Source organism: Neovison vison, chromosome 14, assembly GCF_020171115.1.
Source record: "Neovison vison isolate M4711 chromosome 14, ASM_NN_V1, whole genome shotgun sequence".
Lineage (NCBI taxonomy): Eukaryota > Metazoa > Chordata > Mammalia > Carnivora > Mustelidae > Neogale > Neogale vison.
In genome coordinates, this window is record NC_058104.1 from 38,484,622 (window position 1) to 38,509,829 (window position 25,208).

General features: G+C 59.7%; 1 protein-coding gene across 2 annotated transcripts; it reads left to right on the forward strand.

The window, feature by feature from the left end:
• The first annotated feature begins 1,940 nt into the window (after positions 1–1,940).
• SBK1 (SH3 domain binding kinase 1) lies at positions 1,941–23,318 on the forward strand. 2 transcript variants are annotated; one of them, XM_044233146.1, is made up of 4 exons: positions 1,941–2,712; positions 20,093–20,325; positions 21,629–21,831; positions 22,426–23,318. In XM_044233146.1, the coding sequence occupies exons 2-4, from the start codon at positions 20,100–20,102 to the stop codon at positions 23,251–23,253; spliced, it is 1,257 nt and encodes a 418-aa protein (XP_044089081.1). In that variant the 5' UTR covers positions 1,941–2,712; positions 20,093–20,099; the 3' UTR covers positions 23,254–23,318. The 2 variants fall into 2 exon arrangements, with proteins under 2 accessions (XP_044089081.1, XP_044089080.1); XM_044233145.1 differs by having other exon boundaries at positions 1,941–2,697.
• The last annotated feature ends 1,890 nt before the right edge of the window (positions 23,319–25,208 follow it).

Sequence of the window (25,208 nt, forward strand, 5' to 3'; positions counted from 1 at the left end):
CTGGGACTCGGGTACTAGACACAGGAAGACATTCCCTTCCCTCTTTCTCCCTCTCTAGCCTCCTGCTTCTGTCTGCCTCATAACTTAAACCCCTCCATTAGTCTGTTTCGGGCAATAAGGCCTTACTGGGAGAGGTGTAGAACAAAGGTGAAATTGGAAACTCTGGACCGTGGGCAAGGCATGGAGTGGGAAGAGAGGAAAAGCAGACAAAGAAAAGCAACCTGGGGAGGGTGGGGATAATTTGAGTGGAGAACAAAGAAGAGGAGAAAGACATTCTGTGCAAAGAAAACCAAGGGTAGAAGGCATGAAAATCTGAGAAAGCGCATATTCCAGGAACACTGGCTAAGGCCAAGGCTTAATGGAGCAGAGGGGACCTCATTAGGGAAGTGTAGAGGCCCCCAAGGCTCCGGGGTCTGAACACCAGGATAGGGAAGTTAGATTTCTTGCCCTGGAAGTAACAGGACATCCTTGGCCATATTATGGAGAGAAGCAACCCAACCCACATAGTGCTTTACAGAGCTGATGGTCCTCCAGTACTTGGATTCTAGAACAAGAGCGTCTAGACAGAAGCAGGAAGGAGAAAAGCAGGGAACTTAGGCAATACTCTCAGAAGCAGAATTTCAAAATGATGGCCCATGGTCTAGATCTGGCCCCAAAACACATTTCATTTGGCCCATTCACTATTTCCAAACTTGGGGATTGGTTTCGAATACGAGAACATTAAAAGACATTATGTCCGAATATGGATTTCCTGCTTCTCTTGGAAGATCATCTGTCCCTACAGGCCCACGACGCTCCAGTTTGCCACATCTCACCACTTCCTATCACCGGATACCTGACCCCAGTCCCTAATCTATGCGATCCGTAGATCTTCGAGTCTGCCATCCCTTGTTCTAAAGATCTAGGCACAGTCAGGGTGGCTGTGAAGAGTATGCTGGGTGGAGAAAACAGTCTGAACAAAGGGAAGAAACAGGGAAGGTGCAGGATGTGTTGGGGCTTTTTCATTAATGTGTGACTGGGGCTGCGTGGAGGAGTCTGAGAAGGAAGGGAAATAGGGCCGGGAGCATGAGCGATCCCCATCTCCGCTCCACCCTCTTCCTTCTGGGCCCCAAACACCAGCATCAGGCAAGGCTCCTTCCTCACACCCCGGTAGTGCCTCCGCACACTGCTCCCTCCGTTTGGAACCCCCTTTCCTCTCTTCTCTCTGGTCAGCCTTGTGCACCTCGGCTGCCTCCCAGATGAGTCACTGACTGTTCACAGAGGGGGTCCCAAACACGACCTGGACTGGATAGAGCCCCCAAGGCCCCAGTTCACGACCTCTTCCCGGAGTAGACTGGTAGTTTTCCGAAGTCTTGCTCAAAAGAGAATGGATGGATGGATGGATGGATGGGCGGACAGACAGGACACACTGACGAATGAATGAACGCACACACGCGATTGCAGAGCTAGGCTGTTTCCCTCCCCGAAACGGACCCATGCTCCGCCCCACAAGAACAGACTGGGACAGTCTGGGGCAGTCTGGTCCCGCAGGGGCCGGGAAGCTGGAGCAGGTGACCCTCTCAGACTCCCCCGAGTCCTCTCTAACCTCGTTCTCGCCCCCCGTGGGCTCTGACCTAGAAAAGACGGGGGTGGGAAGATGGAGAGGGAACCCACGGGCGCTAGGACCCTGCGCGGCCGGAAGGCGGGGTGGGGGCGCCGCGCGCAGCTCCTTCGGCGCGGGGAGAATCTGCGCCCCGCGGCGCGCGGCGGGAGGGCGCGGCGGGAGGGCGAGCGCGCGCCGAGGTGAGTGCGCGTGCGCGAGAGCGCGCGCCAAGCGGGGCGGACAAAGGGGCGGGCGGCGGCGCGCGAGCCGGAGGGCGGAGCCGCGGGCCAGGCGGGCAGGTGCGCGCGGGCCAGAGGGCGGAGCCGCGATGCAGCGATGGAGCGCTGCCCGGGCGGGCGCCGGGGCCGGGGCCCGAGCACCGGGCGGATCGCAAGCGGGAGCCGCAGCCAGAGCCCGGACCAGGCCGGGGTCCGGGACCGCAGGGCCGGGCTGCTCGTAGCGGTGGCAACGGAGCCCCCCAGCGGCTGAGGGGCTACCTCCCAATTCCTGCCGGTGGCCGGGACTCAGCAAGCCCCCGCAGCCGGGGAGCGCGGGGATCCCCCCCACCACCTCCAGGACCCAGAGACCCCCAAGAAAGCGGGAGACCCCTCCAGATCCAACAGAAAGCGACTCCCCAGCTGGGGAAAGCGGAGACTTCCTCGGTATTCAGAAGACAGTGACCTCCCTACGGTACGGCTAAGACTCCCCCTCTTCGATCTGGCCCCCCCAAGACCTAGAACGCAGTGACCCCCCCCGTCCGGGATTGCTGGGACACCCCCCCCCGGTCAAGAACCTGGTCGTTACAACTCCACACCTCAAGACACGAAGACCCAGCTCAGAACGCCCCTAGATCAGGGGGTTCCTACACCCCCCAAATTCCGGTACACAGGAACCCCAAATCTAGGGAACTGAGGACAGCGCGAGAGCTATCCCTCACCAGCAGGAGGCCTCGGGGCCCCCCTCAAAGCTCCAGGACTCGGGCGACCGAGCCCCTCGCGGCGCCCTTTGCATCCCAGCCTATGGTTGTGGCGCCCTGAGCCCCCCCGGGCCGGGCGGACGGAAACCGACACGGCGCCCAGGCCCCCCGCCGCGGCGTCCCCGCGGCCCCAGCCCAGGTAAGCCGGGCCCAGGTGAGTGGCCGCCGAGGTCCCTAACCCTGCAGGTGGGGAAGGAAGTACTGGGTGAACACTGCCCCCTCCCCAGCGTCGCCATGGAGCCGAGGCTGAAGGACGTCTCTTTGTGTCTCGCTCGGAGGAGCCGCCCCCTCCTCCTCTCCCTTCCCCCACCTCACACCCTAGCCCTGGGGTTTGGGCGCTGCTCCCGGGCCCCAGGGGGGAGTAGAGGTAGAGCCCCTTGTGCCATGGAGAGGGAGGGAGGGAAGACGGTGGAGAGTCTCCCCCCCCCAACCCTTCCGAAAACTGTGAGCCAGGAGCTGTTGGACTCTGGGTCCTTGGAGTATACATACCCCCCCCCCAAGGGCAGGCTGAGTTCCCAAGTGAAGTCCCGCCTGGGAAGGGAAGATTTGGGGATGTCCACAGGTGAGGGGGCCTGTGGCTGTGGCCCTAGGGTGATGGCCGGGGTTTGGGGTGTGTGTCTTTGTCTGTGAGAGGGCAGGGAAGGGGTGTGTTTGAGATAATGGGTGGGAATCCTGTATTTTCTCTGTGATTCCATTGCCCCCCCCCCAGGCCACAAGGAGGGGGTTCCCCCAAGTCATACTTTTTGCAGGAGGGGGCAAGCTCTTTCCAAAGTGAGGCAGTGGTTTCTGGGGAAGAAAGGTAGTCTGGACGAAGAAGCCATTTCAGGTCAGGGCACCTTTCTGTCCCCATGTGCCCCATAGCCGGCAAGCCCAAGACCTTCCCTTCTCCTGACCTCCATAATTCCCAGGGCCAAACCTCAGGTTGGATCCGTGTGTCCTGGACAACCAAAGGACCATTCTAGGTCCTTGCTTTGGCTTTCCAGTCTGTACACAGCAGTAACCCAGCCCGGCCCTTAGGGAGGTCCTGATCCCCAGGCCTCACAGCTCATGTGAAGAGGAGAGGCCCAGGGGATGTTCTACCCTGAAATTCTGGATCAGAGGTCCTGAGAAAGGTCTGGACCTTGCTGAGGGAACACTCCGGCCGCTGGGGTTCCCCCAGTCTCTTCTCTCTGAGCCCTCCATAGGCAGGCGGCAGCGATGCTGGGGAAGGCAGGACTTGGTACAGGTAGCCCCACTGGGAGCTCCTTTGTTCATTTATTTACTCAACAAACCTTTAGCTAGTGTCTGTGGGGTGCCAGGCTGTGGACTCCAGGGCTTTCCCCCACATCATCCTGATTCTCCTTCCAGATCTCTCCAGCTCAGGAGACCCTGGCTGCTCTCAGGCCACTCGTGGTTGGGCCGGTGGAGGTAGGCCTGGTCCTACCGGTCAGGCCTAGCTGACCAGTCCTGACCCCACACTTGCAACCCCTGCTCATCCTCCTGCTGCAGACTTGGGGGCCCTGAGCCTGGGTGCCGGATCCCTCTCCTCCCCCATTCTCAATACCAAGTGCCCCGACCACACCGGCTGCTAGCATTGACCCAGGAGAGAGGAGGCGACCAGCAGGAGAAGAGGTTGGGGTGCCGCAGGCCAGACCTCTGGCAGGCCCTCCTGCAAATTCAAGGACAGTGGAGGCAGGTGCCGTCAGCCCAAGCTATAGGGAAGCCAGCTGCTCTGAAGACTGGGTGACCTTGGACAAGCGTGTGGCATCTCCCAGAGATAATGACAGAGAGTGAGCCTCTCACTCTGCAGTGTAGAGACAGACCACAGCCACGAGGAGCACCCAGGTGTGTCTTCTCCCTCTGTGAAGGAGTTCATTTCCAGTGGAGCCCAGGGTCGGATCATGTGGCCCAGGGTCTGATCATGTGACCACAGGCAAGGTGTAGAGTGAGAGGCCAAACTGCAGAGATGGGAGTCACTGTGACTAGGGAAAACCATCAAAAGGCCAGAGGGGGACAGAGGGTAGATCTCCCCTCCTCCTTAACCTGCAGTGGCTTCCCCTGAATCTGGAATTTAGCACAAGTCCGAGCCTTTTGTGGCATCAGCTCTCACTTCTCACTCAGCATCTTCTACTTCTGGCTCTTCCCCTCCGTGTCCTCTGACTCCCTCCCTCCTCTGGGACAGGTGCCTCCACTTGAGAGGCCCCACCATAGGATGGCTCAGAAGCAGCCTTCTGCCTTGACCTCCCCATTTGACCTGAACTGGCCTGACCCAGAGTGCAGAGCGGAGTTGGCCTGGCTGATGGCTGGCAGCTTGGAGACTGCAGGACGCGTCCCCGGGTGCTGGGAGACGTCGTCTCCAGGAGATGGAGCCAGGTCTGTCTTGTCTACGCCGCAGCAGCTTTGTCCATACTAGAGACCGGCGCTTGGTACGGCACCTGCGGTAAAATACAGCTTCCAGATGCGGTTCTGGTGATCCAAACAGTGTTTTTCCCATGATTGCCTTTGCTGCCAGTGTTGGAAAACAACATACGATTTCATAGGCGAGTTCTGATTTTTGGATCCTCTTGAAGAATCAGATGTGGCCTTCCCAGGCCAGGGCCAAAGAATCACCACCTTCTTTAGGGCACCTGCCCTCCAGCTCACCAGGGGCCTCCCTTGGCCTGCTCACTCCTTTACAGGACCTGCCCGCCCCTCCTGTAGGTATCTGGGCTTTGCAAGCCCAGGGCAGAGACCAGAAAATGTTTGCCCAGAGCGTGACCTCCGTCTGTATGTGTTTTGCACCCGTGGGTGTTCCTTGCCTCCGCCATGGCCAAGTTAGGAGGGCACAGAGCAGTGTCCCTCTGGGGCGAAGTGGGGAGGTGAACCCGAATCCCTGAAGCCAGCGCATCCCAGCCTGGCCCCACTTTTACTCTGGGCTCCGTCCTGTGACCCCTCATTGTGCTAGAAGGAGGCGACCACCAAAAACTTGTTTTTACTTGTCCCACTTGCTCAGGAGCGAAAGTCCAAGGCCCTAGGCCCAGGCATTGCTGAGGACTCTTGGGGGAGGGCTGCTGTCTGGGCCTCAGTTTACCCATGTGTCCAGAAAGGAACTGGACTTGAGGTTCTCTCACTATAAGCTTCCTCCTTGCTCTAACTTTCTAGGACTGAGTTCAAGCTGCTCTTAAGTTTTGGTCAGGCAGGAGAGACAGGGGCCTAGACACAGAAGTCACTCAAAATCATTGACCTTCCCTAAACATTCATGAAACCGACGGGTGTTGCCAAGCAGCTGGGCTGGGGGCCAGGGGCCAGCACTGGGCCCCAGCCACAGGGCATGGCCCTGGAAGGGCCTGTGCCATCTTCCTGGATAAAGATCCATAGCAGCCCGAGGTCAAGGGAGATAGCAGAGCACCCTGCTGGGGGTCACAGGCTCTGGACTCCGTCGGTTTCCCCCTTAGCTGCTGTGTGACCTTGAGTCTGTTTCTTACCCTCCATGTGCTTCAGTTTACTTCTGTGGAAAACAAAGATAATACCTACCTCAAGGTCATGGGGGGGGGTACGCGAGCTATAGCATTAAGAGGGCTTAGGAAAGGGTCTGGCATGTGAAAAGTGCTCTTTTTAAAAGGGAAATTGGCAAGTGTGACTTGGTGGTCACGCCACTCCGGTTTCCCCATAGCCAGTCCACGGAGCCCACACGGCTTCTGCTGTCCCCAGGAAAGGGGAAGAGAGTGTCTGAGGGCCCGTACTGTGTGGTGCTTAAGAACGTGAAGCGTAGGGGCGCCTGGGTGGCTCAGCGGATTAAGCCGCTGCCTTCGGCTCAGGTCATGATCTCAGGGTCCTGGGATCAAGCCCCGCATCGGGCTCTCTGCTCAGCAGGGAGCCTGCTTCCCTCTCTCTCTCTCTGCCTGCTTCTCCATCTACTTGTGATTTCTCTCTGTCAAATAAATACATAAAATCTTTAAAAAAAAAAAAAAGAACGTGAAGCGTAACCCCATCGGGGGTGGGGGTGGGTGGGGTGGGCTTCTAGCCTGAGAAGGCCCTTCCAGAACCTTGCGCTGTGGCTCTCGGGGTGGGATCTAAGGCAGCTTAGCCATCGCTCTGTAGTCGAGGCCTCCTTCTGCCCACCTCTGCTTTCTAGGTGAGGAACCTGCTCTGTCTGCTGAGCGAGCTCCCAAGGCTTTCTGCCCCAGGCGGTTGGGCATCAGGACAGAGTCAGGACCAGCATCTCCAACAAATCCTGAGTCTTACCCAAACCACCCACTCCCTCCCCTGCTCCCTGGACCCCCCTTCTGGCCGCAGAAAGCCGCAGCAGTAGGCCTGAAGGGTCCAGTCAGAGCCCCTCCTCACTCCCTGCCATCGCTGGGCCACAGTCCAGAGAGAGAACAGGTCCGGATTCCCAACTCAGCACCCCCTTGGGGAACGGGGGAATATCGGGGTTGGGAGGAAGCGGTGGAGCGTTTTCCAATGTCAAGTGCTCCATGCCGGACCCTGGGGCACTACCTTCTCACTTAGTGCTGAGTCCAGCCCTACGTGAACCCGGAGGGAGGAGTCTCACTGCCCACCTCTGGGAGCCACCAAAGTGGAGCTGGCATGGAACTCCCGGGGTTCAAATCCGCTCTGTACGGTTCCCTGGCTGTGTGACCTTGGACAAGGCAGCTGTCCTGTGCCTCAGTTTCTTCTGATGTGGTATGGGGGTGATGATAGCTCCTTCATTCTCAACTGATGGTGAGGACTAAATGAGCCTGGTACCAGGAAAGCCTGTCAGCTGTGCGGCTCCTTCAGTGTCTGCTCCGGCACTTCTGCCACACCCTGCGGGGTATGCAAATGAGCCGGTCCCAGAGGGAGGAAGCCACCGTGATTCCCCACTGCACCCCCTCTCCTTCCCTGCGACTTTAGCCACAGAATGTTCCAACTGCCTCTGCTTGTTGGGATGGCCCTGAGGGACCTCGGCGGGGGCTGGACAGGACAGAGCCTCCTCATCCTCCTGGTCAGGCCCCAGAGAGGCTCTACAAATCCCCACTCCAGGGTAGCTCCCCCGAGTCTGCCCGACCGCTCCCCTCACCACCCCCACCATCATGGGATGGCTTCCCCTTCCCTAGCTAAGGCCCACGGCCCTGCAGGGAGATCTTCCCCTCCTGAGAGCTCAGATATCTGCTTGCCCTGAGCACCCCCCCAGCTGTCTCCAGAAGGGGCAGTGAGGCCCCCAGTTAACATATTTTAGTGGCAAAAAGCATGATCTCTAGACCCTGCTGTGTGACTTTGTACAAGGTGCTTAACCTCTCTGTGCCACAGATCTCTCATCTACAAAAAGGGATGGTGCTTGTACCCACCTTGGAGGGTCATTGTGAGGATTAAGTGAATGAATATTTGTAAAGTGAATGGCGGTGAGTACCCCACTAAAGGTTTGGTGTTAATGTTGGTCCCCGCAAGTCCTGAGCAGAAAGGGAACGGTAGCCCCACTTTTACAGGTAAAAAAAGTGGAGACTCAGAGGGGAAAGTCTTTACTCGAGCTGCCATATCCAGGATTCAGAGAACATCCTGCCCACTTTTCCACCATTCACACACAGTTCAAAGGGCAAGGCCAGCCAAAAGTGCCCAACAGGACCTAACCTGGGCTCTGGCTGCAGTTCTGGACATTACCACCCAGCTTTCCTGCTCCCACACCTCTGCTCACATGGGACCGTGACAGGCAAGCACTGCAACATGGAGGAATCTGCAGTGCAGGCCCCCGGAACTTTTCCAGAAGCTTTTAAGTCTTCCCTCATCCCTTCCTCTGTAGCCACACGCCTGGGGCGGCGGTGGAGTTGCTACAGGGGGCTGAACTCCAAGTCTCTTAAGGGTGAGCTAGGTCAGGTTTATGCTGTCTCTTCACGTCCCAGAGCTTGGCACACATGGTGGCTTCAGGAAGGGTTTGCTCAGGCCAGGGCTTCGGAGGGTGTGTCACCACGTGAAAGCCAGGTTCTTGCCGTGGCCTCCGAGGCCCTGCACACTGCCACTCCGTCCTCACTTCTCCTCACACATTCTGCCACTTGCCCCCAGCCACTACTCTGCACCCATGATGGCCTCCTCACTGTTCCAGCAGCCTCCGCCACGAAAGCTCTCCCACCACCTTGGGGCCTTTCCTGACCACCACCCGCCCGTGGTCTCGCCCCTCACCCCCAACATTCCCTCACCTCTCCCTGCTTTGTCTTCCCCTCTAAGACTCTGTATTTTCTGGCCCACATCTCTTAGCTACCTTCAGGATTGCCTCCTAACTAGGCAAGAAGCTCTTGAGGGCAGGTCCGTTTGCTTGGTTCATGAATGTATTCCAGATCCGGGAACAGTGCTCAACAAAGACTTACTGAACGTTGTGGGGCCTGACAGATAGTGCTAAGCCGCTTAGTCATGTGACACCAAGCACGTCAGCTCATCTTTCCTTCTCTGTTTCCATTTCCTGAGCTTTAAGGGACATAATAGGACTAATAACAGGTTCTCCAAAGACACTCGTGAGGCTTAAACCAGTCGCTATATATACATAAAGGACTTAGTACTTTACATGGTTCATAAATGTTAACTATTATTAATAACCTTCTAACCTGTACCTTATTATCCCCATTTTACTGATGAGGAATGGAGGCCCAGAGAGTGTCCGTGACTTACACAGGTCTTCGTGGCCAGAAATTCCCAGGAATGCCTGCATGTGGGCTCCAGCCTCCCGAGCTCGGCTCCGTCCTCATTCCCCACTCCGTAGGGGCTCAGGAAGAGGTGAGGGCTGGAGCCATGAAGGGCTCATTTCTTCAGGGAGCCTCTGGCACCCAGTTGTCTCTCCAGTGGTTGCCACCTGTCCACTGGTGGATCCCCAGCCGCCACCCCTGGGCCAGGCCCCCTCTATGCTCTCAGCCCCCCATTCCTGTTGATCCGCCTGCGTGCGGGGCTGCCCACCTCACCCAGGCAGCAAGGCCCCTGCCTCCTCCCACACCCGCAGGGGCTGCCACAGGCACTTGGCCCTCAGGCAGGAGGGGAGGGGTGAGGCCCGGACCGCTCCTTCCCCCACGGGGTCTGGCGAGAAGAGGCAGAGAGCCCGTTCCAGCTCTGGGCACCAGCTGCAGGCGAATAGCATCACAGGCTATTAATAACCACCAAGGATGTGCCCCAGGGAAAGGGCAGACTGCGCCAGCTGGAGGGGAGGCCGAGGCAGAGCCTCGCAGCAAGGGGAACCCCAGGCTGCCCCTAGCGGGGAGGGCAGTGGCAAGGAGGTTGTTTGCAGTTTCGGCTGCTCGATCTTGCTCTCCGTCTTCCCACCTGGGAAATGTGGGAGCCGGGTCAGATGGTCTCCGAAGTCCCTTCTGGCTAGCGCAGATTCAGGGGGGTGAGATTCAGCCGAGCCCAGACAGGCCCCATGTCCAGCGTAGAAAACCAAGCTTCAGGCAGACGGTGCTGAGTCTCAGTGAATCCACGACAGGTCGACCCATGGTCCCAGACCCCTCTGTCCAGCCAGTGCCCGTTTCATGCTTACGGAGGCCCACCACGTTCGACGGACGTTGTCAGCCTCCTTTCACTGATGGGCAACCTGAGGCTCAGACAAGCCGCACAGCCTGTCCAAGGTCACACAGCAAGAGGGGTGGAGCTGGGATTTGTACCAAGACTGGAAGCAAGGAAGTGATGGCAGAATACTCTTCTCCTCCTATTGAACAGGATGCGGAATGTTTGCTGGAGTCTCTATTCATGTTGAAGGACCAAGGGGAGGGAGAGGCCTTACCTGGAGCTGCTTGAGGGCTCCCTGGGATCCTGGCCCCCCGATGTTGCATGTAAAAGTGTGCATGGGTGACTGGGGACTTTTCACATAGCCTTCTGTGACCCGTGAAGAGTTAAGAACCACTAAATAGTTCATTGGATAGACTGGGAAACTGAAGAGAAGGGAAGGCAGGGGGCTTCCAGGAGCTCCCTGGGACCAGCAACAGGGGTCAGGGCTCTGCCAAACACCTCACAGCCTTCCTGGGGCCAGAGGGCCAGGCTCTGGGTGCCCCGACTCCCTGGCAGCAGATAGGAGAACCCCCATGTGAACACATTTCTGCACTGGGGTAAACAAATGAGAGTCCAGGACCCCCTGTGGGGAAGATGGCAAGCAGCAGAGAGCCAGACTGGGACCCTCACCGTAGGGACATAAAGAGGGCTCTGCTCAAGGTGGGACGTCAAGGAGCTCCTAGGGGCCCCCACCTTCCTGAGCATGGGCTGGCCCGCTGTGGGAATCCAGGGCAACCAAGCTGGGCCACTCCTCCTCTGGCCTTTGGAAGGGGATCCCAGCCCTGGGCTGTGGAGCCTGGGTGGATGGGGATGACTTGCCCTTGCATTTTCCCTTTGGCTTTGTCTGGACCATCAGCCACACCTAACTTTTACTGCCTAGACCTAAAAGGATCTTACCTAGTGAAAAGTTTCATTCCTGCCCTGCCTTCCTTCACTCTGTTCCCACTCCTCTCCCCAGAGACTGGTTCATGCATCCATTCATTCACCAAATGGTGATAAGTCCCTGTGATGGGCAGGCACTGTCCTAGCTGCTGGGGGATCCGCAGGAAACAAAACCAGCATCCCTGCCCTCCTAGCGCTGAAGTTCTAGTGGCGAAGAGAGAGGGTCACGGTAGATCTCACCAGGCAGTAGATTATATAATACGTTAGAAGGATACCGTTTACTCGGGGACACTAGAGCAGGATAAGGGGTGTGAGGTAGAGGAACCCTAGTTGAGAAGGTGTCATTTGAGCAGAACTTGGAGGAAAGGAGCCATGTGGCCATCTAAGAGCAGAGAGAACAACCCCCAGGCCAGGAGCTGGCGTGTTTGGGGGACAGCAGGGAGGGCGGCGCGTCTGGAGCAGGGGAGGGAGGAGACAGTTCAGAGGGGTAAACTGAGGGCTCCTGTGAGGACTTTGGAATGAAATGGGAGCTGATGGTGGGTGCTGAGCTGGGGTAGTGTGCCCCGAGTGGGCTGTGGTGGGTGGGGGGGTGCTAGGTAGGAAGTTACCACTGTACCCCTGGGACCGGGATGGCTCAGACCAGCGGGAGTGAGGGCTGAGAAGGTCCAGTACCTTTATTAATGTCTGTTGTGGATTCTGGAGCTCCTTCATGCAAATACTTGCACGTGAGAAACCTATTCTTATTCCCCTGCACCTCCTCCCATTTCAAAGTAGGATACTAAAGCAAGTGAGACAGAGGCCCAGAGAGGGCGAGGGAGCTGGGGGCAGCCGCTGTGCCCCACTGAGAAGCCGCTGTCTCCTACAGGGCTGGGGGAGGGCCAGTGGCACGGCCCTCTGGGGGACACCAAACATTCTATAGAAATTCGGAACTCATTCACCGTTTAAGCTGGCCACCCATTTCTAGAGCTGAGCATAGAGACACATCAGCATGCTACAAAATGACATAGGTACAAGGCATCTCTTGTTTAAAGTAGCAAAAAGTTGGACACGACCCAGTAGGGGTTTGGTTAAATAAATGGCTTTGTATCCGGTCTTACCTTTCCAGCGGCCCCAGGGAGGGGGGGCCTGGGTTCCAGTTCTGCAGTTCCCCATCCCTGCCTCCCCTCCTCTGGCTTCTCTGAGCCTTGCACGGTTGTGCGGGCTGCCTGGGTGCTGTCCTCGCCTGTGGTGCTGAAGATAGTGGGGGCAGAGACCAAGAGTAGAGAAGAGTTGAGGAGGGAAGTTTGGGGTTCGGTCCTTGTCTCTGCCCTTTCCTGGCTGAGTGGCCTGGAGCAGGCTGCTGAACCCCTCTAGGCCTCTGCGTCCTCTGTGACACAGGCGTGCCATGAAGATGACAGCCCCAGTGTGCCGCATTGGCATGTCGAGAAAATGAGTGGTAATTGACACGATACCAATCTGGGAACAATGACACAGAGTGGCCGGGCTTTTGGACACTGGAGTGATAATGCCTGGGTTTGAATCCCAGCTCTGCCATTTATGGGAAGATCTTGGTCAAGGGACATGACTGCTCTGGGCCTCAGTTTCCTCATCTGTAAGTTGGGGTAAATAACAGTCCCCATGTCACAGGGTGTTGCAAGGCTTAGATAAGTTAATTTCTCTGAGGCCCTTGGCACGCCTCGGGGATCCTCAGTGTTAGCAGTTCTGTCACTTTCCTCTCTCACAGCACCTGTGGCCTCTCGGTCCCCACCAGTGGCGCTCCCAGCCACGCCCCCCTCTGCCGTGCTTTGGCTGGAGCACGCCCCACTGTGCAGAGTCCCTGGCCTCCAGCCCAGCCCAGCCACTGGCTTTCTGTGGGCAAATGATACCTCACACAAGCCCCTGGGAAATTAACTATGTGCCTGCAGGGTCCTGTTCCAGAGAACCAAGACAGGAAAAGTTACAACTCACCGAACACGTAAAGAATTATTTACCCAGCGTTTGTCACACCCTGGCTAAGCCCTAGGACTACCAAGGTGATTAAGGCTTGAGGGTTGCTTTCGAGGATCTCTTGAGTTTCTTGCTGGATTGTCAATCCCCTTCCAAGCCCGTCTGTATGTCAGTTCCTCCAGGAAGCCCAACGATCCCCTCTGGCTCGCCCTCCTTGGAAATGCTGGAGCACTGGCGTGGCATTTCTGGCCTTCTGGTTATCTGAGTCCTTATTTTGTCTGCCTTCCTAGTTCGTAGGTTCATATCTTCTAGCTGATGCATTGCTCTAACCCCCTCGCCCCATGCCAGCACCCGGCACAGTGCCCAGGCCTGAACAGACATACTTCTCTGGAATCTTTAGGTTGCAAGTTACATAAACTCAAATTAGAGTGGCTTAAGCCAAAAAGGAAAACGTATCGATGCATGAAACAAATGGTCAGGAGTATAATTGCTTTCAGTCCTGCCTGGATCCAGGTGCCAGAGTTCCCAGAAATCGCTCCACCTTACAGCTCTGCTTTTCTCCTCCGATGTCTCACTCTCGGCCAGGTTCTCCTTGCACGGTGGCAAAGCCGGCCCCCAGCAGCTCCAGACTTTGCCCTCCAGCATTGCATCCCAGGGACTGGGAGGCATCTCTTTCCCGATGGCTGAAGCCCAAGTCCTAGTTCTAGATCCCAAGGAGTCAGCTTTGGTCACAGGTCTCTGAACCTGCTGGCCAGCCTGGCTGCATCCGGCCTGCCCCGAAGCCTGGGTGGAGACGGTTCTCCTGAGCCGTGTGGCCCGAGAGAGGGGCCATTCCCTGAAGAAAGGGAAGTTCATGCTGAGCAGGAAAAAGCACCACAGGCTGAATGCCTGAGCAAGGCAAGGCGTGGGTCAGATGTGGTCTTAAGACATGGATAAGGAGGCCTTAGAGGGAGAAGCTTGGAGGCAGGAAAGGGGGCTGAGGGTATCTGAAGCCGGCTTAGCCAAGTAGGCTGGGAGCATCACGATCCAGCCCCTCACTCTCCATAGAAGCGAAGTGGAGCAGCCCCCCACCGCCCCCCACGTCCCCACTCAGTAGCTGAAACGATGCTTTTGTTTTATGGCTGCTTTGGTGACACGGCTTTTCATAAGATGAACCCAGAGAGCAGTGACCCAGCCAGCACCCATCATCTGTTCGATGGACTCCTTCCAGGCCAGGGCTTGGTTAGAGCTAGTCTTGGGGTTTACCTGCGCTAAGGGCACAGCAGGGGTGCGGTGACCTGAGGGAGGGGACCTGCGCCTGGGGTCAGAGAATCTTAGACTTCCAGAATGAGAGTAAGAAAGGCCTGGCCGATGTCACTTGGTCCAGCCTCAACCCCCCACTGCCGACTCCCCAACAGAGGGACATCTAGGTCTCTGCTTGTCTACCCCCAGCGACTGAGAACGCATTTCCCCCTTGTCATGACGCGAGAACTGTCTCATTGTGCTGCTGTCTGCTTGGGTTTACCTTTAGGAGCCTCCGAGGACACTGTGCATAAGAGCATGGGACCTGAAGCCTGCCAGCCCGAGTTCAGATCCGGACTGGTTAGCCCCTCAGTTCCTCTGTACCCCTTTCTGTGAGATGGGGTCATCAGAGTAGCACCTACTGCCCGGACTTGTGCTTGTTAAATCATTTAATCCATCATGGTTAGCCCAGCACTTGGCATATGGAAACATTCAATAAATATTTGCCAGTGTTCTTATTCTCCCATGAGACAGGATAAGAGCAGGACCCCCATCTTTATAGACTGGTCACCCCCTCCAGGCAGGTGGACACACAGAGGTTCAAATCCTAGCTCTTTGGCCTCCTGGCTACATAATCCTTGGATTAGACTAGTGCTAGCTGCTGTAACAAAGAAACCCTCTATCTCGGGAACCCTAAAACAACGGTCATTTACTTCCAGGTTCCATAAGATGTAGAGTGGGCAACCTTCATCGGCAAGAGACTACCCACAGCCAGGCACCCAGGCTGCTCCTAGCTCCTAGCTCCACTCTCTTTGTTTGTTTGTTTAAGATTTATTTATTTCTTTGAGAGAGAGTGAACAGGGGGAGTGGCAGGAAGAGGGAGAAGCAGGCTCGCGGCTGAGCAGGGAGCCAGTTTGGGGCTCAGTCCCAGGACTCTGGGATCATGACCTGAGCTGAAGGCCCAGGCTTAACTCAATGAGCCACCCAGGCGCCCCTCCACTGTCTCTTTAGGACCCGGAGGCCTCTGTATCAGGCCCGCTCGTGGGTGGAGAGAAAAGAGAGAAACCCCGCCCACTCTGAAGAGGCCCCGCCCATCAGTGACTGCCATCATTTCTGCTCCCATTCTAGGGGGAAGCTGGTCACGTGGCCACACCTGGCTGCCAGGCCGGGGTGGGAGGGGGGTGGGGGTGAGGGGTGGATAGACTTCCCTGCTGACAGCCGCCCTCCTGCAACAGCTCTGCGTTATAAAAGAGGAAACACAAAGTTCTGATGGACACTTGGCTATCTTTGCCAGAAGCATAGTAAATCGCCAACCTCCTGGGCCTCTGTGCTTCACCTATAAAGTAGAAAGCACCACCTGATCGTGGCCATGGACATTTACTAAAATCCTGGAATTGTGCCTACTATGGGTACATTTCATGGTGTGTACTAGGTTAAGTGTTTGTTTAAAAAACGGGAGACATCTTGGCCTTCTTGGGATACTTACAAGGACTCAGCGAGTGAAATTTTGCCAGCCTGGCACTGTGTGTGTGTGTGTGTGTGTGTTAGGGAAGGGAGGTACCAATGCATTGGGTGGTTAGAGAGACACCCAGCTCAAGCCACGTGCCAACAGGAAGTGGTAGGTGGTTGGGTCTTGCTTGGGAAGCCCTCCCAGCATGTGGCAGAAGACCCAGCCCACAGGGCTACAGCCACAAGCGCTGAGGGGAAGGCCAGGTGACACCCACCCCCTTCAGCAACAGAGGGGAAACCGAGGGCCTTCCTCGGGGCCAGTGAGGACACACACTCAAGGTGCAAGGCATGGGGGGGCCCCCCCGGAACAACAAGGTCATCTTGAGTGTGGCCCATGGACCATAGTGTCAACCACACAGGATGAGGGGGAAGGAAAGCAGTCAGGGGCCTCCACCAGCTGCTGCTGGAAAGGTCACAGTTACCCAAGTCCACAGCCACTCCTTCAAGGGGGATGAAGGTAAAATGTCTTAGATCAAGGTGGTACGTGCCCTCAAGCACTGGGCAGGCAGCAATGTCTTACTTTCCTCTCTGGCCTCAAGTCCCTGCCTGAAAGAAGTTGCTCGGTCCTCCCCGTTTTGGAGATTAAGTGAGTTAATACGACACGGGAAGGGCCTGGGCAGTGCCCGACACCCAGTCGGCTCTCCGCAGGAGTTCGGTGGATGCACAGGCAGCTCCGGCTCAGGCTTTGCTCTCTCCTGAGCCTCAGTTTCCCCACTTGGATACCCAGGGATCTGGATGGGACGTTCCCCCAACATTCTGGCTTGGGAAAACTGTGGTTAAGAGCGCCAACTTTGGTACCAAAGCCTTCTGACCTTGGGCAGGCTGTATGGGACTCTCTGCCTCCTTCTCCTTCTCCCAAAATAGGGGTCATGAGAACACCTACCCACTAAATGGTGCAGACGAGCCCATCCTCAGAGCAGGGCCCTACTTCAGTGTTAGCTGCTGCTGTTGTCACAGATGGGATTCTCCCTGCCGTAAAGGTGTGGTCCCCGAGGCCCAGACAAGTGACTTGCTCAAGGTCACCACTCAAAAGCGGCGGTAGCAGGATCAAGGGCAAGCCTGCTGAGCCCCGAGGCCTGTGCTGTTTCTGTCATTCCCCACTGTGCCTCTTAAGTCACATGCATGGTAACTGGGTCAGAGGCAGTGTGTACCTGGGCCGTGACGCAGCGGCAGGGACGGCTGTGTGGATCAGTTCCTTGTTGCCCGCGGACGCCTTGCAGAGAACAGGCCTGAAGGGAGAGGAAGGTTGTGAAGGAGGGAGGGTCAGTGGTGAAGACCCCCAATGCCGGGTCCTAGGAACTAAGGGAAGGGATGAGGGCAAGTTGGGTCAGATGTAGCCCCTTCCCCCAGAGACCTCTTGGCTTGTTGACAGGGACAGACAGGGGACAACGCTGAGATCACCCCAAGACATTTCAGCAGGAACTCTCAGAGAGAGACAGACAGACCCTGTGTGAATCCTGGGGCTCAGCCAAGGCAGGAATCGGCACCTGGGGCAGCAGGGAAGGCTTCCTGGAGGAGTGGAACCTGGGGACAGAGATCCAGAAGATTGCAGATGGGTCAGCGGGAGGTCAAGGCGGGCAGCAGGACTGGCAGAGGAGAGGAGAGGGCAGCAGCGCAGGGTGGTCAAAACACGGGCTGGACTCGGACTGCAGGGGCAAATGTGGGACCCAAACCCACCCCGGACCCAGGCTGGTGCCTACACAGTGCGGCTCTGAGGCCAAAGCAGCCGCAGAGCGAGCCACGCTCTCTTGGCGTGGGGCGAGAGGTAAGAGGCTTCCGGCGACTTGCAGCTGCCAGTCAGTCTTCCAGAGGATGCAGAAACAACCCAAAGTGACGGGCAGGGCCACAGCCCGAGATGGGAGCATCGCACACGTGTGTGTGCATGTGCGTGCACGCCCGTGGCCAGCCCCGCTCTGCGGCCCTCGGGGAGGCCACACACCGCGTCCTGGAGAAGTAGGTCAGCAGAGCAGCCCAGCAGTTCCTCCCCAGTGGGCAGGGAGAAGAGTTCAAGGCCAAGAGGGTGTGGACTCCTCGGAGCGGGAGGGAGAGGCCTGCACTCTCCCCAGAAAGGGCCATCCCTGTCCCATCACATCAAAGCCGATCGCCTGCCTTCCCTGGCTCAGAATTCTCCCCACCCGGGGAGCGGGGAGCGGGGAGCGTGTGGGCATTCTGCAGAGGTCGGGACGGGTGACCCCTTCCAGCACGGAAAGCAAGGAAAGACCATCATGGGCAGAGGCTGCCACTTTGGCCTAGTAGATGGCTGCAGTGAGAGGGACCCAGTCCTGTCCGGTTAGAGCTGGGACTGTGTTGAGCATTGGTGACAGGTGCCGCAGCCCGGTGGGGGGGTGGAGGTCAGGGCAGCAGGCCCCCGCGTCTGTGGGCCTGGCACCATCCCTCCCTCTGCTGGGGGGGGGGGCGTCTAGGAAATGAGCTAGTCCAGGCTACAGACGCGCCCCTCTGAGGGCATTCATGTGGCGTTTCCGACAGACTCCTGGCATATATTCAGACCGAAAGAATTCGGAAAGGCAAGGCAGTGGCTGTGGCGGGGGAAGGTTCTGTAGAACAGGGTTTGCTCTTGAATGGAGGGGAAGGGGGCTGAGTGGGGGGAGCAGGATCCTGAGGCAGCAGAAGGGGCAGGAGCCAAATCAGGAGGGGAGGAGGGCCCTCAGCTCCCCCAGCCGGCGGGAGGACGTGCAGATGGCGCTCCGTTTGCGGCTGGGTGGGAGGCCAGGAAGTTCCCTCCTGATGTTCCTCCTCTCCGTGTGAAGTGGGAGGCTGGGTCGTGCCAAGAGGGAAGGGGAAGGCAGAGGAGGAAAGGGGAGGGTTTGGGCCTGGAGGGGAGCCGCTGGGCCAGAGTGAGCACGCAGGGCTCCTGAAGTGCCCGCCCTGCTCACAGCCTCCTCAGGCCAGCCAGAAGGAACACAGATCCCACCACTGAGAGAGCACAGGCGCCTGGCACTCACAGAGGGCTCACAGTGTACTGGGCACCCAGAAGTCCACGGCCAAGTCCTTTAATAAGTCACAAGCCCATAGGGAGAAGGCACTATTCTTTCCTTTATACAGATGGAAAACTAAGGCAAGGAAAGCGGAAGGTGCTTGCCCAAGGCCATCCAGCCAGCAGGTGACAGAGCCGCATCCAAAGCCAGGCCAGCTGGCTCAGAGTCTGCCTGCTCTCCGAGAGCCCGGGGCTGGCTTGCAGGGGTGGGGGCTGGGGGAGTGCTGGCTGAGTCACCTGGGATTGGAGGTAGGAGGGAGGGAGGTGAGGGCAGAGGCTTCTGGAGGATTCCTCACGGGCCTCTCCTGCCATACACGCACAGACAGGAGCGCACCTGCTCTGGAAGCCCGGCTCCCGGCCCAACCCCCCCACCCCCACCGACAGACAAGAAACCCCCCCAACCCCACCGACAGACAAGTCCCCAGATGGGCACTGCTGTCATCCCAGCCCTGGACTCTTGCCCCCAGCAGCTCTCTGCCCCCCAACACCATCTGGGGACAAACTCAGTACCTCTGACGGGTGGGTGCAGTGTGCATGGATCCCAAAGGGGTCAATCAGGCTGTGGATGGGGAGGGCTGGGGCTTGGCGGGATTGGCGCTCTGCCTTGTGTCTGGGATTGGGGTGGGGTAGGACTGGGTGGGGCCCTAGGGTTACGCCTGCAGCTGTGCGGACTTGAGGTGGGGGGTGTCTGTGGCAGGCGGGGGGCGGGGGGGAAGGCCTGTAGCCGTATCAACACCGTTCTCCCAGAGTTGTCTGAGACGACTGGGCTGAAGAATCGGATGCTGTGAGCCTGCCCTCGGACCTCACCTTCCCCACCCCCTGCCTTCCATTCTCAAAAGCCTAGATCACCTTTTATAAGCATATATAATTCATGGGGTATTGTCACCCCTCTTGGAACGTAAGTCCCATGAGGGTGGGATTCTCTTTTTATATATATAAAAGATTGTATTTATTCATTTTTGAGAGAGAGAGAGAGAGCGTGCACACATACAGGGTGGGGAGGGGCAGAGGGAGAAGCAGACTCCCCTCTAAGCAGGGGGCCTGACCTGGGCTGGGGGAGGGCTCCATCCCAGGACCCCGAGATCAACCAGAGCCAAAGGCAGACACCGACTGAGCCACAGGGCACCCCGAGGGCGGAATTCTTACCTATTTGTGTAGTGTGGTGTCCCCAGGCTCTGAACAGTAGGCCCTGGGGAACAGCAGGTGCAGACCAAGATCTACGAATAAGAGCACCCGTGTGAACTTGGTATATGGAGGGTCTTTGTGTGACATAAACACCTGTGCCTTGTCTGATGCCATGTCTGAATGACAGCCCAAGACAGGCCAGTGGTACCCAAGTGGGGACTGTGAGTGTCTCCCCAGAGTGCTGGCTCAGGTCTGGCCTGAAGCTTTGGGGAAAAGGGAATGCAGCAGAGGTGCCTGTCGCCCCCTTGTGCTCATTTTGAGCCTGGCAGCCGGGGACCCTAGGTACTGGGGAAGAAGGTGGGTGGACCAGGGGGCCGCGGCTTGACATCACATTTCATGCCACCTCCCCCCGGAACAGGGAGAAGATGAGCGTGGGCTGCCCAGAGCCCGAACCACCCCGCTCCCTGCCCTGCTGTGGGCCAGGGACTGCCCCTGGGCTGGGTGCAGGCGTGCCCCTCCTCACTGAAGACATGCAGGCACTGACCCTCCGCACGCTGGCCGCCAGTGATGTGACCAAGCACTACGAACTTGTCCGGGAGCTAGGCAAGGGCACCTACGGGAAGGTCGACCTCGTGGCCTACAAGGGCACAGGTGAGTATCTGCCGGGTGGCCGGCTTTGAAGTCTGGGCTGGGGACTTGTCTGGGGCTCTCTGTGCTCTCTTCAGCAGGGAGACTGGTCCAGGCGGAGAGACGTAGCCTGAGCAGCCCAGGGAGACCTGAGAGGGGGTACAGGGCCCAGCTGGAGGGTAGGGTGCTTGGGGACAGCTGAGGGCTGACCTGGGGACATCTGGAGCTCAGGAGAGAAGTCAGGGCTGACCCCAGGGAGGCAGACAGAGCTAAGAGTGGGTCCTTGGAAACAGGGCACCGTGCTTAAGGAGGCGTGGGAGATGCCTCTGGGAGGTCATAGGCCATGTCCATTTCTCGGAAGATGACATTGAGACCTGGCGATCCAGTCACTCAGCTGAGGTCATACAGCTAGAGACGCTTTGAGCCAGGACGAGACCCATCTCCAGAAACTTCTCACTCAGGAGCACGATGCCTTCCCCACACCATACGCTCACAGCGGCCCTCACCTAACCGGTTCCCACAGCCGCACACACCGGGGGTGGGGGGCTCTGTGCCAGCTGACAGCAGCTGGGGGAACTCTGGACATGGGGTTCCCTGAGCTTTGCCCCCTGCTCTCTGTGTGACCTTGGACAAGTGGCTTAACCTCTCTGTGCCTAGGTTCCTCCTCTGTAAAATAGGGTAGCATTTAGGCTCGCCCACCTCCTAGGGTCATTAGGAGGAGCGCTTGTGAATGGTGAGTGCAGGGGGAGGGCCTGCGATTCATGTGTGCTCGGTGGACACGGGTGCCACACACAGTTTTGCACCCCCACGGGGTACAGATGGCCGCCCAAGAACAAAGGCGGGGACATAGGCCTTGCAGGCACTCACCTCTCCCTGTCGAATTCCTTTTTATCATCCATTTAACAAACATTCATTGAGCAGCTATGATGCACCATAGGGTCCTAGACACTGGGGAGAGGGCAACGAACAAGACCGAGATTCAGGGGGGTATGTCCGGGGGCGGGGGGCAAGGGGAGATCCACCAGATGAAAGAAGTGTGTTGAATGTCAGACAGAAAAGGAGAGCGTGGAGGAAGGAGCAGGCGGTCCTCACAGAGCTACCGGCTGGGGCAGGAGACCCAGGCTGACCCCTGAGTCACTGCATGGCCTCCGGCAAGTCCTTTCCCCTCCGGGAAGTCCTTTCCCCTCACGGGGCCTCAGTTTCCTACCAGTAGGACGAGGACAGACCCACACAGCCTCCAGACGGGGGTAGGCGGACACAGGCAGGCCTAGGGGCACTGGGCGCAGGAACTCAGGGACCTTCACTGCTGTGGCTGCCTCCCCGTCAGGCACGAAAATGGCACTGAAGTTTGTGAACAAGAGCAAGACGAAGCTGAAGAACTTCCTGCGGGAGGTGAGCATCACCAACAGCCTCTCCTCCAGCCCCTTCATCATCAAGGTCTTTGATGTGGTTTTTGAGACAGAGGACTGCTATGTCTTCGCCCAAGAGTATGCGCCCGCGGGGGACCTGTTCGACATCATCCCTCCCCAGGTACTTGGTGTGGTAGCCTAGGGATGGGAGAGGGTCCGCCCGCCCCGGGGGGCTGAGGAGCCAGGCACTCCCAGGGCAATGGCAGGGGGACGGGATGAAGCCCAGCACCTATCTGGGGACAGCGGGGACACCCGTGGCTTCCCAGAGGAGGCGCCCCTTAGTGGGGGGAGAGTGCCAGGAGGACTCTGCGTTTGGTGGGGGTAGGGGGTGAGTCTGTGCCCGCGCCCAGGGGGCGAGTGGCAAGGCCTGTCAGAGCCTTGGGTCCCTATAAGGGAAGCGACGGCGCAGTGGCAGCGGGCAGGGCTTGGGGAGACTGCGGGAGACGGCGCTCAGGACCCTCCGCCGGGGGCAGGGACCAGGGAAGAGGGTGCGGGGTGACAAAGTGGGGACCAGGGAGGGAACAGGCGTACGACCCGCCCCCGCCCCCGCGGGATGGGCAATGGCAGCAGCAGGTACTGATGGGCTGGAGGAGACAACCAGGGACCGGAGGAGGGGTGGGGTCGGGGACCGCCGCGGGGTGGAGCTGGGGCAGCCGTCCCGGAGCGCGGCTCCCCGCTCCAACGCAGTCCCCCCAACCGCACTCCGGGCCGGCAGGTGGGGCTCCCCGAGGACACGGTGAAGCGCTGCGTGCAGCAGCTGGGCCTGGCGCTGGACTTCATGCACGGGCGGCAGCTGGTGCACCGCGACATCAAGCCCGAGAACGTGCTGCTGTTCGACCGCGAGTGCCGCCGCGTGAAGCTGGCCGACTTCGGCATGACGCGCCGCGTGGGCTGCCGCGTGAAGCGGGTCAGCGGCACCATCCCCTACACGGCGCCCGAGGTGTGCCAGGCGGGCCGCGCCGACGGCTTCGCGGTGGACACGGGCGTGGACGTGTGGGCCTTCGGCGTGCTCATCTTCTGCGTGCTCACCGGCAACTTCCCGTGGGAGGCGGCGTCGGGCGCGGACGCCTTCTTCGAGGAGTTCGTGCGCTGGCAGCGGGGCCGCCTGCCGGGGCTGCCGTCGCAGTGGCGCCGCTTCACGGAGCCCGCGCTGCGCATGTTCCAGCGCCTGCTGGCCCTGGAGCCCGAGCGCCGCGGCCCGGCCAAGGAGGTCTTCCGCTTCCTCAAGCACGAGCTCACGTCCGAGCTGCGGCGCCGGCCCTCGCACCGCGCGCGCAAGCCCCCCGGGGACCGGCCGCCCGCCGCCGGGCCGCTGCGCCTCGAGGCGCCCGGGCCGCTCAAGCGGACGGTGCTGACCGAGAGCGGCAGCGGCTCCCGGCCCGCGCCCCCCGCCGTCGGGCCCGCGCCCGCGCCCGCGCCGGTGCCCGTGCCCGTGCCCGAGGCCGGCCTGGCGCCCCCGGGGCCCCCCGGCAGGACCGACGGCCGCGCGGACAAGAGCAAAGGGCAGGTGGTGCTGGCCACGGCCATCGAGATCTGCGTCTGAGCCGCCTCCGCCGCCCTCGGGGCCGACGCGCCGTGCTCGCCCTGGGCCGGGCCGCCGGGAGCCGTCCCGGGCCCGCGCCCAGCCGTGGCGGGGCGGGGGCCGCGGCGAATCCCACCGGCCCCCCCCCTTCCGCGGCGGCGGGACGGAGCAGCGCTGGGCAGGACGGGGCGGCGGGCCCGGGCGTCCGGGGCGGGGCCGGGTGCGGAGACAGCCCCCGAAAGACCTCTTGCCCCGCCTGTGGGGCGGGGGCTTGGCCCCCAGGAGCCGAGCCCTGCAGACCCGAGGATTCAGAGGCCCCCCTCTTCCCCGACACCCGGAGCAAGGGAGCTTGCGGGCAGACTCCCCCCTCCCCATACACACACACACCTCCCCAAACCCTGGAACCCCGACTAGTTGCTCCTGGCCCTTTGCAACCCCTGGCAGACCATCCCGAAGTCCCCCCGCGGGTCCTCCCTCCTGGCCGCCCCCACCCTGCGCCCTCCCCCCAGTACGCACTCGGGCACAGAAGGGGACGGAAGTGTTGGGGCAGAGAAGGGGCTACTTAGGGCCCTCGAGCACTGGCTGGGGGGAGGGCGATGAGCTGAGGGCAGGGGTGGTACTCAGCGGCGCCCTGCGCTTTCCTGGGAGGCTGGAGCGGAGAGGCCAAGCCTCCTGCAAAATGTAGCAAATGCCTGGATGTGGCAAAACTGTGTGTATGTGTGTGTGTGTGTGTGTGTGTGTGTGCGTGCGCGCGCGTGTGCGCAGGCATAGGCCCCGAAGAATCCAGAGACCCCCACAGCCCATTCCCCTGAGGTGAGGACACTGAGCCCAGAAGGAGGGCAACTTGCCCCCAGCCGCACAGACCCCTGAGAGGTGGAACCCTGGAAGCCCTCCCCCCTCCCCCCAAGGAATCGTCCTCCAAATTCGAGGAGGGGAGGGCTGCCGGGGCGGGGGCTCAGCGACCGCCCTGCAAACCCGGGACTCCGGGAGTGAGTGCAGAGCCCAGGGGCCGGCCCAGCTCCCCCTGCTGGCCGCACCTTCACCAGGCGGGGGAACCTCAGACCCCCTCGACCCTCGCTCCCTGAGCCCAGACCCAGTGACCTGGGTTTCTGCTGGGGACCGACACGTCAACCCGGGGCTGCCCCCGTCCCCACATGTCCCAGGTTCCTGGTACTGGAGTGGGCCGCCGTGGGTGTGAGGACGCCGTGGGAGTGAGGGCGGAGGTCCATGGAAACCTGCGGGGTGAGTGTGTGAACAGGTGTGTGCATGGCGTGAGTGTGAGTCGATGCCCATGTTTGCGTGTAGTCTCGTGTGTTCCGCGACGGCATCCAGACGCCTCCAAAACTCCGCCTGGCCCCAGGATCCTCCCCAGGCAGCTGCCCGCGGGTGTCCACACCTGTGCGTCACCACGCGCCCCTCAGGGAATCTGGCCGGGAGGCACCCAACGGTGGGTTCAGGCCCCGAGGCAGCAAAACAGGAACCCAACCTCACCCAATGTTCCCTCGAGACCCCTGACCTCGCTGTGGAGGCCCGGGACCCCGCAATAACCTCGACATGGGTGAGGCCGCTCCTTCCGCCTGGCAGGGGCCCAGCCGCCATCCCGGCCGCACCTGCCAGGGTCCTACCGGGGTTCTAGGCCATTGGAGGCGGCTCTCTGAGGAGCCTGGCTGACCAGAGAGGGCCCAACCTCCCTCTGGCCTGGAATCCCCCCTCTCTCCACCCATCCCTCATTCCCACTGCGCATAAAGGGCTATGGGTCCCCCTGCCCTGCCTGGGTCCAGTTTACAAACAGTGTGCGGTGGCCCCAGGGCCTGGCCCCGCTCCCCTCCGTGTGCCCACCTCTCTGGAGGCGCCCCCTCTGCCGTGGGCCCTGGGGCCCTCCAGGTGCCAGGTAAGTAGCAATCCCTCTTCCCACCAAGGGCCGAGTTTCAGAGAAGGGCCCCCCATCCCTGCCCCCGGCCCACCTGGAGCCCATC

Excerpts from the sequence above, each read along its gene's own strand:
- SBK1 (XM_044233146.1), top strand. The coding sequence starts at position 20,100 with ATGAGCGTGGGCTGCCCAGAGCCCGAACCACCCCGCTCCCTGCCCTGC. Across the intron at positions 20,326-21,628 it reads CGTGGCCTACAAGGGCACAG|GCACGAAAATGGCACTGAAG; the intron begins GTGAGTATCTGC and ends CCTCCCCGTCAG. Across the intron at positions 21,832-22,425 it reads TCGACATCATCCCTCCCCAG|GTGGGGCTCCCCGAGGACAC; the intron begins GTACTTGGTGTG and ends CCGGGCCGGCAG.